The sequence below is a fragment of the Aotus nancymaae genome, unplaced genomic scaffold, assembly GCF_030222135.1.
Source record: "Aotus nancymaae isolate 86718 unplaced genomic scaffold, 86718_ANA_hifiasm-v0.15.2.pri h1tg000034l, whole genome shotgun sequence".
NCBI classification, from domain to species: Eukaryota; Metazoa; Chordata; class Mammalia; order Primates; family Aotidae; genus Aotus; species Aotus nancymaae.
The window spans coordinates 172,140-187,892 of record NW_026988448.1 but is presented as its reverse complement, the minus strand read 5'-3'; the positions used below and the strand labels follow the sequence as shown (position 1 = coordinate 187,892).

The 15,753-nt window shown below is 54.0% G+C and overlaps 1 protein-coding gene across 1 annotated transcript in view; it reads right to left on the bottom strand.

Moving 5' to 3' along the window:
- Positions 1-15,753, bottom strand: part of SMOC2 (SPARC related modular calcium binding 2) — a 138,785-nt gene that overhangs the window by 8,993 nt on the left and 114,039 nt on the right. Inside the window, exons 10-11 of the mRNA XM_064384093.1 lie at positions 9,868-9,970; positions 7,459-7,733 (exon numbers count right to left, since the gene is read on the bottom strand). Of these exons, the coding sequence (XP_064240163.1) occupies positions 7,459-7,733; positions 9,868-9,970 (378 nt within the window). The remainder of the gene's footprint in view (positions 1-7,458; positions 7,734-9,867; positions 9,971-15,753) is intronic.

Below are 15,753 nucleotides of genomic sequence, written 5' to 3'. Positions count from 1 at the left end.
AAAGATGGCAGCATCGGCAGAGGCCATGCTGCACTCCACTATCCAGCCATCCTCCTTGCCAGGGGCTAAGCACCCCCAGCCCATCCACGCTACTTCCCTGCCCCACACTGTGGCTCAGGCCACTGGAATGTGGGAGGCTGAAAGGCTCCATGTCTGAGCATCTGCCTCCCCTGTGGCTGTGCGGGTGGCTCAGCCTCTCCTGCTTCTTTGCCACATCCCCCAAGACCTGTGCTGACCCGAGCTGGCCCTGCATTCCCATCCAGGGCAGCAGGCTGGCGACCCACAGCCCCTATGCTCTGTGAACCAGAAGGAAATGCCTGGGTCCTAAGGCACTGAGATTCCCTAGTCACTTGCATGCAGCATGACCCATGGCAGCTCATGACTCATAAGGGTCACCTTCATTTCAGTATACCAATACATGCGATGAAAAACACTTCCTCACAGGGCTTTCTCCCAGCGCCACTGAGAGCGCCATGTACCCTTCACCACCAAGGTCCACTCAGCCTTAGCAGAGAGCAACGTGGACCAGTCCTAGAGGCAACGGACAACATTTCCAAGTCGGAAGACGCTGCTCACAACAGCTGTCCGAACAGTGCTGCCACCTTGCAAAGAGAGTGTCTAAGGGATTTAGCTTGAGCATGAGGGACAAATATTATCCCATCAGAATCCAATCTGTGCATCTACTACCTAAACTACAACCTCCACCCTCACCCACCCTATGGCCTCCACCCTCACCCAAACCACAGCCTCCACCCTCACCCAAACCACAGCCTCCACCCTCACCCACCCTACACCTCCACCCTCACCCAAACCACAGCCTCCACCCTCACCCACCCTACAGCCTCCATCCTCACCCACCCTACGGCCTCCACCCTCACCCAAACTACGGCCTCCACCCTCACCCAAACCACAGCCTCCACCCTCACCCAAACCACAGCCTCCACCCTCACCCACCCTACACCTCCACCCTCACCCAAACCACAGCCTCCACCCTCACCCAAACCACAGCCTCCACTCTCACCCACCCTACACCTCCACCCTCACCCACCTTACGGCCTCCACCCTCACCCAAACTACGGCCTCCACCCTCACCCACCCTACAGCCTCCACCCTCACCCACCCTACGGCCTCCACCGTCACCCAAATTACGGCCTCCACCCTCACCCACCCTACGGCCTCCACCCTCACCCACCCTACAGCCTCCACCCTCACCCACCCTACGGCCTCCACCCTCACCCAAACTACGGCCTCCACCCTCACCCACCCTACGGCCTCCACCCTCACCCAAACTACGGCCTCCACCCTCACCAACCCTACGGCCTCCACCTCACCCACCCTACGGCCTCCACCCTCACCCAAACTAAGGCCTCCACCCTCACCCAAACTACGGCCTCCACCCTCACCCAAACTACGGCCTCCACCTTCACCAACCCTACGGCCTCCACCTCACCCACCCTACGGCCTCCACCCTCACCCACCCTACGGCCTCCACCTCACCCACCCTACGGCCTCCACCCTCACCCACCCTACGGCCTCCACCTCACCCACCCTACGGCCTCCACCCTCACCCAAACTACAACCTCCACCCTCACCTAAACTACAACCTCCACCCTCACCTAAACTACAACCTCCACCCTCACCCAAACTACGGCCTCCACCCTCACCCAAACTACAACCTCCACCCTCACCTAAACTACAACCTCCACCATCACCTAAACTACGGCCTCCACCCTCACCCAAACTATGGCCTCCACCCTCACCCACCCTACGGCCTCCACCCTCACCCACCCTACGGCCTCCACCCTCACCCAAACTACGGCCTCCACCCTCACCCACCCTACGGCCTCCACCCTCACCCAAACTACGGCCTCCACCCTCACCCACCCTATGGCCTCCACCCTCACCCAAACTACGGCCTCCACCCTCACCAACCCTACGGCCTCCACCCTCACCCAAACTACGGCCTCCACCCTCACCCACCCTACGGCCTCCACCCTCACCCAAACCACAGCCTCCATCCTCACCTAAACTACAGCCTCCACCCTCACCCAGCCCCAGAATCTTCATCCTCACTCAACCAACAATCTCCACGCTCACCCAGCCTATAACCTGGCTGCTTCGTTTACAGACAAGCCTGCGTGGGAGACCACGACAGGGGCTCAGTGCAATCCCTCGCTCCCTCTGTCTCTTGGCTGACCCTGGGGCTTCCCATGTGGCCCCCACAGCACCGCAGGGCCTCCTTTCCTTGGGATCTGTGAGTAACAGACTATCTTTTCAATTGTCTAGTGATCTGTTTGCCAAATGACAGCTCAAATTTCCTATCAATACACTGCATTTTAAAATACTAGGACACATAGATGAATGCAGGACATTTGCCCTAAGAGGCCTTGATCCAGCCCAGAGCACCGGTGCTAGTGTTCACACACCACATACATACACCACACACACCCCATATTTACACACACACACCACACACACCCCATATACACACACACACCCCACACACCCCATATACACACACACCACACACACCCCATATACACACACACCACACACACCCCATATACACACACACCACACACACCCCATATTTACACACACACCACAAACACCCCATATACACACACACCACACACACCCCATATACACACACATGCCACCCCACACCCTCTCCACACACACACACACACACACACACAGTCAGCTGTGTCCTGAGGCGGTGTGGGATGGGGAGCTGTGGGTTCCTCTGGAGGCTGGTGTAGGAATAGGGCCTCCAGGAGAACATCTTAGCTGCTGTGGATCCATCCTGAAATCATTTGATCCCGAAATCTCAACATTCTGTCACCATAATCACAGCTCTGGGCCCAATTACTCTACTTAAAAGCCCACGAATTGCTGGAAGTCATTCACCCTCCCTCACAAAGAGTCTACATTTACTTCGGTTTAATTGAAGAAATTAGTAGACAGGAATCTGCCCCAGCAAGGGCCATGGACCACATGACCTTGTAGCACCAGGCTGAGGAGCGCAGAGGCCGTGGGGGGCTTGGGATGTGGGTGCTACTCAAGCCACCTGACCACGGCTAACAGGAGGGAGTCCTTGCAAAGAAAAGACCAGCCTACACCATCCAGGAATAGAAGAAGATGAGGTGAAAAAGATCTTCAGGTGGCTCTGTCCAGCCTTCATTTCTCATTACAACCATAAGAATTAGCCTTCTATAGACAGGCAGGGACACTTCCAGAATGGAGGAGGAGCCATTCAGGCAGCCACCAGTGCCCCAAAGTGTCACTCATCACGTGCAGATGGGGCAACAGCCAAGTGGCTCCCTCGGTGCACCGCTGTGTGTTCACCTTCCCTCTCTGTGGAATTACAGGGGTGAGGGACACCATGGTTCCCTTGCCCTAGCGCAGATCTGGCAGCCACCTGCTCTCCATCTCCCCGTCACTTCCCCAGGCCTCCCAGGTGCCCCTGCTGGTAGGTTTTAAGTCTCAAAGAGCAATACGCCCTTTGTCTTCTGGGATCCGGAGCAGGGACCACTATAAGAGAAAAAGCACAGGAGGTGAAGAAGGCAGCCTGTTAAGGTCTGAAGGTGAGCCCAGAGTTCATGTGGTGGAAACTCAATCTCTAATGCAGAGGCGTTGGGAGGTTCACGAGGTCTGCATCATGAGGACTCTGCCCTCACAAATGGGTGAATGCTGTTATCTCGGGAGTGGGCTCCTAAGAAAGAATGCGTTTGGTCCCCCTTGCTCTCCTGCTGCCTTTCTTACCCTCTCTTCACCCTTCCGTTTGGGCATGGCACAGCACAAGGCCTTCACCAGATGCCGGTTCCACAGACCTGGACGGCCCAGCCTCTGTTCATAAATTACCCCATCCACGGTGTTGTTACAGCAGCACAAACTGGACTAAGACACAGTCCAGTCCAAGAAGCCAAAAGCAGTATGAGGCGGCAGTAAGAGAGACGTGCCCAGGAAACCCACCGGGCAGAAGACAGAGCGGGAAGCACAAGGGGAAATCGCACACGGGCTACCACTGAGAATGGGCATCCTTGGCTTTCCATCCAAACGCCTGGAGGTTGCAGGTGCACCCGGGTGTGGGTGGAGGAGCCTGCACAGGAAGTGAGCCCAGCAGAGTGGGCGACTTCCACGGCCCTGCGCTTGCTGCGTGCAGCGCTGCTGGTGACTGCAGTGCCTGTGTGTCCTCGTCGGCAAGTGTCAGGGATGGCGGCATCTGTCTGTGACCTTGTCACGCCCAGGTTGGCTATGAAAATGAAATGAGGTCTTGAGCCGTGAAGTGGGACTGGATATTGGATCCTGAGCCTTGCCAGACTGGCAGCATGTTCAGTGCCCCTCGTCCCACAGCGGTGAGTGGACATTTGCTGCCTTCACGCACTGAGTTGATCAGCCAGTGATTCCTTGTTTGTTTTGTCCTGTTAGAAGCCAGCTCCCCCCACACTTGCCGAACAGTCCTTGATGGAGACAGACATTGAACATAACCGAGGATTCTCTGAGCTCGTCAGATGGCCGGGTCAGCAGAGGACAGCCTCCTGCATGAGGAGCGAAGGCAGGCGGCCTTAGGAACGGCCGTCGGCTCTTCAGTAAGACATCGGCAGGACGGCAGGGCACACATTAACCACAAAGACCCTACACAAAAAGCTTCAAAGTAAAGCTTAGTTTTTCAGAGCTGACTTTTCACAGAGAAATGAGCAGGAAGTGCTTCACTGTGACACAGACCTAGGCTGGGCCCAATTTGGTTGAATAGCACCGAGTGACTATTGTGACGACTTCGAGAACACTGAGAAGAGGAGGCAGACGATGATCGCCACCTCCTCCAGGAACCCTCAGTCCAGGCCAGATCAAAGGGCCCCATCTCACAGCTGAGCTTCAAACATGGGAATCTTTTTTCTTTTTCTTTTTTTTTTTTTCTGAGACACAGTCTCACTCTGTTGCCCAGACTGGAGTGCAGTGGCATGATCTCGGCTCACTACAACCTCTGCCTCCTGGATTCAAGCAATTCTCCTGCCTCAGCCTCTGGAGTAGCTGGGATTATAGGCATGAACCACCACGCCTGGCAATTTTTATATTTTTAGTAGAGATGAGGTTTCACCATGCTGGCCAGGCTGGTCTCAAACTCCTGACCTCAAGTGATCCACCTGCCTTGGCCTCCCAAAGTGCTGGGATTACAGGTTTGAGTCATGCACCTTACCAGGAGGATTTTAAAGACCACGGTGAATCAACGCTCCAGAAAACGGTCTCGAGCTTGTTTTCTCTTTCATATTATTTGTTACCGAAGTTGACAATAAATAAAAGAATCACAAATGACAGGAATTTGAGAGGTCTCTGCTAGCCCTTCCCAGCAAGTATTATACAAATCAGGAAACAGAGATCCCCAAGGACAGCAAGCTCTAATGCACATGTGCAGTGAGGTCCAGCACACACGTGCAGCGGAATCCAGCACACATGTACAGGATTCAGCACACACATGAGGGGATCAAGCACATATGTGCAGTGGGGTCTAGCACACATGGGCAGGAAGCTCCAGGACACACGTGAAGGGAAATCTAGCACATGTGTGCAGGGATCCCAGACACACATGCGGGGGACCTGGTGCCTATGTGCGAGAGGACCCAGGCACCTGGGCGGTGGGATCAACACACGTGCAGCGGGACACGTGCAGGAGTACCTAGTGCACATGTTTAGCGGGATCGACACACATGTGCAGCAGGACACGTGCAGGAGTACCTAGCGCACATGTTTAGTGGGATCGACACACACGTGCAGCGGGACATGTGCAGGAGTACCTAGCATACATGTGAAGCGGGATCGACACACACGTGCAGCGGGACACGTGCAGGAGTACCTAGCACACAAGTGAAGCGGGATGGACACACACGTGCAGCGGGAGACGTGCAGGAGTACCTAGCGCACATGTGAAGCAGGATCGACACACACGTGCAGCGGGACACGTGCAGGAGTACCTAGTGCACGTTTAGCGGGATTGACACACACCTGCAGCAGGACACATGCAGGAGTACCTAGCACACATGTGAAGCGGGATTGACACACACATGCAGCGGGACACGTGCAGGAGTACCTAGCACACATGTGAAGTGGGATCGACACACATGTGCAGAGGGACACGTGCAGGAGTACCTAGTGCACGTTTAGCGGGATCGACACACACGTGCAGCGGGACATGTGCAGGAGTACCTAGCACACATGTGAAGCGGGATTGACACACACATGCAGCGGGACACGTGCAGGAGTACCTAGCACACATGTGAAGCGGGATTGACACACACATGCAGCGGAACACGTGCAGGAGTACCTAGCACACATGTGAAGTGGGATCGACACACATGTGCAGAGGGACACGTGCAGGAGTACCTAGTGCACGTTTAGCGGGATCGACACACACCTGCAGCGGGACATGTGCAGGAGTACCTAGCACACATGTGAAGCGGGATTGACACACACATGCAGCGGGACACGTGCAGGAGTACCTAGCACACATGTGAAGCGGGATTGACACACACATGCAGCGGGACACGTGCAGGAGTACCTAGCACACATGTGAAGTGGGATCGACACACATGTGCAGAGGGACACGTGCAGGAGTACCTAGTGCACGTTTAGCGGGATCGACACACACCTGCAGCGGGACATGTGCAGGAGTACCTAGCACACATGTGAAGCGGGCTTGACACACACATGCAGCGGGACACGTGCAGGAGTACCTAGCGCACGTTTAGCGGGATCGACACACACCTGCAGCGTGACACGTGCAGGAGTACCTAGCACACATGTGAAGCAGGATCGACACACACGTGCAGAGGGACCTAGGGCACGCGTGTGTCCCACAGTGCCGTCTCTGCGCTGAAAAGTGAGACCTGGCTTTTCCTGGCTTGCCTCCTGAGAAGATCTGGGCTCTGGCCATCAGAGGATTCTCTTGCTTTCTGTCACAGTGGGTTGGGTAGGCCAGGCCCATACAAAAAAGTATTTTCAATTGGTAAATCTGCTAAAACCATTGGAATAACTGGTCTGGGCCCCAGCAATGGTTTTGTTGCTCGTGAACTGGCCTGAACATTGGGCTGGAGTTCAGGCACAGGGTTGGTCTCAGGTTTGCACCTCAACTGCCAGAAGACAGTCCATCCTGGGGGAGCCAACCGTGGTCTGAACGGTAAAAAGCCTTGTCTGCAAACCAATGCGCCATCCATGCCCTTTGAACCCGGGCTCTCCTGAGCACGCGGCCCACGAGGAGTCATCAATCAGCATTTTTACTCCTGCAGGCAGGTGACCTACAACTCAACAACATATTTGATTTCTTTGCACCCCTGCCCCCTCAAGGCTGTAACCACAATCTGTAACTGCGTTTGTGAGAAGCGGACCTCCCAGGCCTCAGGGCCTGACCAAGGCAAAGGGCAAAGGGCAAAGGGCAAAGGGTGGGGTGGGTCAGGCTCTTACTGTGGCGCTTCTTGGTGTCGGCTCTGCCGTCCTCCTTGGCCACACCCAGGCAGCCCATCAGCTCCTGCACGGAGATGGATTTGTCGTTATTCACGTCGCAGTACTCCACGAACTTCTTCACGCATTTCTTGGGCTTCGATTTTTTCCGAAGGAATCTCTTGAAGGGCTTCATTTCCTTCTTGCCGATGTCCCCGCTGGAGTTTTTGTCGAGCAGTTTGAAGTACCAGCGCACCACCCGCTCCTCCAGGGTGTGGCTGGGGTCGGGTTCCGAGAGCCTGGAAGGAACACGAGGGCCGTCAGGACGCTGCAGCCCCTGGCTGCCTCTTCCTCGCCCTGTCCTTCATCAAACTCACGGCCCCTGCTTGTAGTTCTCGCAATCCTGGTGTCTAAGACCGCGCGCCTTCGTCATCAGACATAACAATGTCAACAAATAATTTAGAAGAACATTTTTAGCAAGCATCTTTCAGGTTAGATGAAAAATTGCAAATGATACAGTGACCGTGCACAGCAAAGATGCACTTGGCCTGGTCCCAAAGAGCAAAGAAGTCCCCTTATCCTGGCCTCTGTGCACCCAGGTGGGCAGGTCAGCACAGGCATCTACACCCGCCCGACACACGGGAACTATGAGCTTTGCTGGCCCCTGTGAATGTGACTCTTTTACACATCCTTTATGTCACAGGTACACCAAACAAGTGCAAATTAAACACACTGTAAGTTGGACCTAGACGGTTTTCCTTGGATTGTGTTAGGTTCAATATTTTAGGGAATACATACATAAAACTCTTCTGGAAGGTCTGAATCTGAGTCAGGACTTTAAACGTGCACCAAATGGTAGAAATGCACCTTCTCGCTGAGATGGAGGGTGTGTGCACGTGTGGGCTGGCCCTTCTGGGGGTGCCGGCCTCTGGATTCCGCCTGTTGGGATGAGCTGCACATTCCCAGGTGTGAGAACACCGCGAGGGAGGCAGTGCAAGCCCACGGGGCTCAGGGCACTCACACACCATTGCTTATCTCTCAACTTTCAGAGCGGCTTTTCAGAGAGCAATCTATTCACTGCCTCCAGTTGTAGTTTGCAAAAACAGTCTTTCCAAGAATAGAAGATGGAAAGTTGAAATTTACATGTTTTACTCTATCAAAAAAAATTTTTTTTGAGACAGTTTTGCTCTTGTTGCCCAGGCTGGAGTGCAGTGGCACAATCTTGGCTCACTGCAACCTCTGCCTCCCAGGTTCAAGAGATTCTCCTGCCTCAGCCTCCCAAGTAGCTGGGATTACAGGTGCTCGCCACTGTGCCAGGCTAAGTTTTGTATTTTTAGTAGAGACAGGGTTTCACCATGTTGGCCAGGATGGTCTTGAACTCCTAAACCTCAAGTGATCCACCTGCCTTGGCCTGCTAAAGTGCTGGGATTACAGGCATGAGCCACCGCACCGGCCTGCTTTATTAACTTTAATTTACTACACATTCATGACATTTTCCGTTAGCATTGCCTTTTAATTTCCTCAAGCCTTCTTTAGGAAAGAGACAGTGAGAGGAGAGCCTTTTAGTTCAGGAGACCAAAAAAATCATGTAAAGTGGCTGAGATAATCAAGGTTTGGGTGTTGGGGGCTCTGGGGAGAAAGCCCAACATTCTAAAGAAAATTTAAAAAGTGGAAATTTCCATCAAAAATTGATTTGAAAGACACAGATAAAGTATTGCTAGTTCAGGGGGAAAAGCGGATGCTGGAAATGCCGTCACAATAAAACGCTGGGGTCCTCCCACTGTTCTTAGGCCGATCTGTGGAAGGTGGGCAAGAGGAGGGTCAGGAAATTCACAAAGTCTACCCCTGAGCTCCAGGCCCAGGTCTGGGAGTGTGGGAATGCCACGATCTCCTCAAAGAACACTCCTAGGGTTCAAAAAGTCCTATTTCCAACAGCGTGAATGTCTTTGATGCAACCAAATCATACGCCTGTAAGTGGTTAGGATGGCAGATATATGTGCTCTACACTTCACTGCAATACACATGACCACAATTTGAGAACTGCAAAGCAAACACTGGCCTTCAAAGGATTTAAAATCCAGTGGGTAACTCTAAAGTGCAATTTCAAAGCACAAAGCCCTCTGCAGGAGCTGTGCTCCCTGTCCCACTCCCCACCACAGGGCCAGGGTCAGTGCCCACTACCCCACAGAGCCCCGGGAGTCACGGCCGGCTCAGGGCCGCATACCACTGCTCAGGCAGCATCTTCAGTGACTTAGTCTTGCTACAAGAAAAACCTGCTAAGCAGTGTCCTGCGTTTGCAGAGGGCTCCTTTTTAAGGCCCCACTGTGTCCAAATAAGCTGAGAAGGTCGCCAAAATGCAATGTTGAGACTTTCCTGACTCCCCGGAATCCTGGGACCCCGCCCCCTCGTCATCCCATGGTGAACACAGCATACCTGGCTGATGAGGAGGAGGGGTCGGAGACGGCGTGGACCATATCCGTGGAGAGCGCGTCCAGGACACTCGTCAGAAACTCATGCTTTTTGGCACCAGGGCAACCTGAAAAACACGTGCATGTTTTCACAGTTACCAGAACTCAGAAAGAGTGACAGGTTTTCCTCTAAAATACAGCGACATGCTGTGTTAGTGTCTGAAAATGTGTATTTTGGGCTACCTTACTATTAACGAGCTAGTTTAAATGCACCCACATTGCACTACATATATTGATTTTGAGCCATAGAAACATAGTTGTCTGAATTATTACATGAGACTAAAATTCACAGGTGTTAGTATCTCACTGATCTTCAGAACTGCACCCCGAGGTGGGTGGTGTCACTCTCCCAGAGAGTGTCACAGCAGGGACAGGGGACACACGGAGCACATGCTGAGGGCACAGAGGCTGGCCATCCTGGTGAACGAGGCCAGGACCTGCCATTCACCACCACCCGCCACCCTGTCCAGAGCCACCTCGATTCTTGGAGCGGAGGGAGGCAGGAGGGCAAACAGCAGGAGCCCAGCCACGCCCGTGTCCTCAGGACTAGTCCACACAGGGCACCGATGCCAACTCTCTGCAGCAGCAGGGGTTAGTGCTCACAGCTTTGGAGCCCGGAGCTGCCTGTCCATGGATTCCGGGGTCAGGGAATAATGTAGTCATTCAACATTCTGCAGCTGGCCTTTCCCCGCCATCACTGCCTGACCACACTCTTCTCACATGCTGGAAGGAATTCCCTCAACTCTATGCCTGCGACACTCATCCCACCCCAAATTCAAGATAACTTTGGAAAGAAGTTGTCCGCTTCCTCTGGCGTCTTTTATCCTGGGACTGCTCCCTGTGCTACTGCCCCAGTCCTGGGGGACACAGACACAGGCAGCATCCATGTCCTTATGCCTGGGTGGCATGGATGTGGGTCTCCTCACTCTGGATGCCCTCCTGACCTAGAGAAGCCGCTCAGCCACCCAATAAATGTTTGCAGGATCCATAAGCAAGTGCAAGTGACAGAAGCCCCCCCTCGTTTCCCGAGGGGAACTGAGGATGGCACCAGTGGCTTTAAGAGCTTCACCAGCAGGGAGCAGGGAGCATTCCAGCTGGGTCTGTGTGCGTGTAAATATCCACAGGAGAGGTGATAAACCGACCTAGACCTCGTCATCATTTACATTTTGTTAATTTTTTTCTAAAGAAAGCCCTTCCAGAGTTTGGTAGAAAGAAGAAAAAGATACTGGGAGGGAAACGGAAGAGAGAAGCCAGGCATCAGCCTGGAGGGACAGCGTCTCCACTGTGCCACGCCCGTCTCAGACCCAGTGTCAGGGACGGCTGCCCCTCCCTGGGGCTCGGCTGGGGCTGCGCACGCCTCGTGAAGACTTCTGAGCCTCGAAGGCATCTCGGCCATTAGAACGCCTGGTTGGACCGTCCTCACTCCAGCAGGAAGGGAGTTTACACCGCACACTTAGTGAAAAGCCAACTTCTGCCCAATCTAGATTCCATTTTTTGATAAGAAAAGTTTTAGACAGCCCCTCCGAAGAGGCTGACAATCTCTGGAGCCTGCTCAGTACGTGGAAGACTCAGAGAGCTGCAGAGCCCATGCAGAAAGCCGGGTGGGACTGAGAGAACGGCCCTCCCCACCTCCCCAGCGCCCTCGGAGGAGGAAGGGGGTCTGAGATGAGGAAGGCTCTCGGGGCTCCTCAGCAGACAGGCTGAGGCTGCCGTGAGGAAAACCAGTGCCGCGTGGGCTTTTCGGCCCCGGGTCACAGGCACGCTGATGGGGACCACGTGGCCGTGCTGTGGACAGCAGCCACATCGTTGGGAGATCAGCATGTTCATGCAGCTAAGGACGCTCTGGTTTTCCCAGGTGTCTTTTTGACACGTGAGTTTTGAGTTATTGCTATTGAAGCACACGTGAGCTGCCGATGGCCGGACCCCATCCATGCTGGTTTCCACTCACTAAACACACACTTCAGAAAACAGATGCTCAGCCTTCACAGGGCGGGGAGTGGGGGGTGCTGAGAGTGAAAAAAATTCCTTTGGACACAACTGAAAAAGGAGATCATAATGTATAGAGTAAAGCCTCATGACCACAGGCAAATGCTACTTTCCAACGAAGAAGTTACCATCTCATTGAACGTCCCCTCAGAAAGGCAGAGGACCGGAGGCTGCAGAGGCCGCTGGTCACGGTGCTTCCAAAGGGCCGCCCACTTGCCCTCGGCTCCCTGGGGCGGGTGTCCTGGTCTACAGATGGCTGAGCTCCCCCTCGGGGGGACTAACTAGGAAGAGAAATGGGAAAAACCACCCGGGGGCTGAAAACGCCTCCAGGGCACAGGCTGGGGAACACGCGGGCAGAAGCCCTGCCAGGCCGGCGTACAGGAGAACTCGTCCAGGGTGAGGAGGCAGGCGCCGTGCAGGTGAGGCTGGGGACCCATGGGACCTCGAGCACCTACCTGCCAGGGCCGCTCTCTGTGAATTCGCAGGCCCTCACAGGCCTCCAGAGAGTCTGAGAGGAATATGGAGGCGAGGGAGAAAAATGTGATTGCCTGGGAGAAAAGCATGTTAGATAATCCTCAGTACTGGACAGCCTTAAGAAAGAATTATGCTTGTATTTGGTGTGGTAATAGGGATATACCCAGGGGGATTTTTTAGCCGTTAATTTAATCATATTCCACCAAATGAGATAAAGCAACACAATATTTTAAATGAGAAAATAATAGATGTTCATCATGAAACATGACTAACATAATATAAAAGCTGTAGGACTCTAATGCAAAAAGCAACTCTGAACATAGGAAGCACAATCTACTTCTAAAATGATAAATACTGAATCAGTCCTGCTCAGTCCTGGCCGCCTCTCCCCTTCACAGTCCCCCCAGGAGCTGGAATTAGGCTTGTGACTACTGACGGATGATTGTGCTTCAGAAGTATTTCTGAAGAAGGCAGATAAAAATGAGAGATTAGAAGCAATCAGAAGAAAGAAACTGACTTTCCTTCTGTTAAAGTGAATGTTCCTTGCATGAGAAATTGCAGAAGTACCAGGAAGTGAAAATTTCATCACCATGAAATGCCCCAGGTCTAGCAAATGCATGGAAGGAGCCACGAGGCTTGAGGTGAAAGAGAAACGACCCCAGCAGAGCTGGGTTTCCCCACTGTCGCACAGAGCGGTTCTGCTTCCCCCATGACAGCTGTGCCTGGCACGGCAATGGCGGCGGAGACCTTCGTCCCTCTCCCGGGTGCCTGCGCCCTGCCTACCACCCTTGGTCTGACTCCTCAGGACCATCTTGTGGAGAGCAAAGCCGCCCTTTGCTCACGTTCTGCGGCGCCTGATTCAGCCTGGGGAAGCCGCCCGCTGAGAACCTGTGGGAGGAGCCTGGCACTCAGGTGGGTCCCTGCTAGCACACTCCAACCCAAGCTTTCTTCCTGGGGGTCTAACGGCCCCTGCAAACACCGCGTCATGGAAGGGTTGGCATCAAAACCACCGCGTGCAGGCTCAGCGATGTACCCAAAGTCACTCTTTGTTTTGGGACAGTTCCACGCACCGCACGTTCTCCAGCTGTCCACAGAACTGAGTTCAGAAGTCTTGGGTCAACAGAGGCATAGAGCGAAGGTGCCACCCCACACACACTGCCACCTGGGTGGGACACAGAGACCACACAGAGCGGGAGCAACCTACGGCCAGGCTGATGGGGGAAGAATAAGCCAGTTCAAGAAAGAAAACCAGATTGTTCTTTTCAAAGCTTGAAACAGAGTAAGTTCACCAATTTATTTCCAATCTGTGGCAAGCCGTGAAGTGGGTAGCTTAGCCCAAATATGCGCAGGTGATCGGGTTGATGTGAAGAATCCAAGTTCTTGACATCTATGAGGTTTCTGTGGAAACACGTGGGTTCCACCCTGGTTTTGCCCCGCAGCGAAGCTGCGCATCTTCCAAAGCCCTGAGCCCTTCCCAACCCTGGGGCCCGGCCAACAAACTGGCTGAACTGGCTGGTCCCTGAGACCCTAGCCTATGGACCACGGACTTTTCAGGAACTGGGTTAATATCCTGATGCTTTAAAAGCATTTTTGACTTTCACTCTTTTAAAATGAATGTGTTCTGTGCTTTCAATGAAATTTCCTTAAGAAACAAAAACCTTTTTTTAGTAAAAAAAATTCCCGTTTTGGTAAGTTTATGTAGTTCCTTTTCTCTTTGTCTTTTAAACACAAATGCATGCATGCTCCCCACTGCTCCCTCAGTCGCCTCCTCGCCGCATGCTCCTAATGAACTTTTGCTTCCTTCCTGTAACCTGGAATACTCAGTACTGCCCCTAAAGGAAATGAATGCAGGGGCAAGTGGAGTTGCGTGCTTTCCTCATTCACTGATCAAGAAGAGACTGTCGGATGACAGCAGGCAAACAGTGGCACGACGATGGGGGCCGCGCGTGGCACGACGATGGGGGCCGCGCGTGGCACGACGATGGGGGCCGCGCGTCGCCCGACAGTGGCACGACGGTGGGGGCCGCGCGTCGCCCGACAGTGGCACGACGGTGGGGGCCGCGCGTCGCCCGACAGAGGCACGACGGTGGGGGCTGCGCGTTGCCCGACAGGTGCGCTCTGGACAGGGACACGGGGGAAGCAGGTGCATGGGCGGACGGGAGGTTTCACACCTAACCAACGTTATTAGCTTATTAGGCATGAAGTGTCTGCGGATAATGAGACTAACTCATCTGGTTTTAAGTATCTAGCGGTGGCTTAAAAATTGGTTTTCATAGTTTAGCTCAAATGTTGAGGAAACTGGTATAGATGAGAAATGAAGAAAAAAGAATGAATAATGAAAGGAGCTTCTCAGCTTTTCAGATGCCTCTGAGCGGCTGTGTGCGCACACAGGTGTTCACGCCATCGTAATTATCTGTCTGTCCACTTGCAGTTTTAACTCCTCTGGCTTGGAAGTCCAATAATTTCTATCAAATGATCGGCCTGTGCTCTGATTCACCAACCACGGACCGCGGGAATGCTTTTGCTGGCCTGAGTGAGGGGGTCAGGTCAGCCACCTGGCAAAACTGATCAGCACATCAGTGTCTGAGGGAGAAACTGAGGCCTAGGTCACACTCGGTGGGAAACTGAAGGCTTGGATGGTGCCAAGAACCCGACCTTGCTGGGGGTGGAAGCAGAAACGGATCCCACGTGCAGGGGGATGTGCTGAGTGGCTGTGGAGCATTGCACACTGCCCCAAGGCCACGATACGGCTGAGAACAGCGGACCAGGCCCTTGCCCTCCACCACGCCTGTCCTGGCAGGTGTGGTGGTGTGGAGTGAGCCATTTGGAACAGGGAGGAGAGTGCTGGGGGCACAGGGCAGGCCCATGAAGACCCCACGTCCCAGGCAGCGTGGCGTTCCCGAGGCCCTGAGATGCCAGGGGGCATTGAGTGAGGCGGGAAGCCATGAAGATCCCACATCCCAGGCAGCGTGGTGTTCCCGAGGCCCTGAGATGCCAGGGGGCATTGAGTGAGGCGGGAAGCCACGAAGACCCCACATCCCAGGCAGCGTGGCGTTCCCGAGGCCCTGAGATGCCAGGGTGTGTCGAGCGAAGCAGGAAGGACGAAGCAGGAAGGATGAGGCAGAAGAACTGAGGGAGCACCCGAAACCCAGGGGGTCTTATGAGTCACAGAAACAAGAGTGGACCTTATCTGGAAGGACACTGGAAGCCCTTAGGAGAATCTGAGACGTGACACAATCTGACTGTGCTTTAAAGTGTCACAGTACCCCCTCTGTGGGTCCCAGCCAGCTGTGGGAGGACCCAGGAGCCCAGCTTGAGGCTGCTGCGTGGTCCAGGCAAAGGGCTGTGAGGCGAAGTTCAGAGTGAAGACCCTGGAGAGCCTGGGATGGGT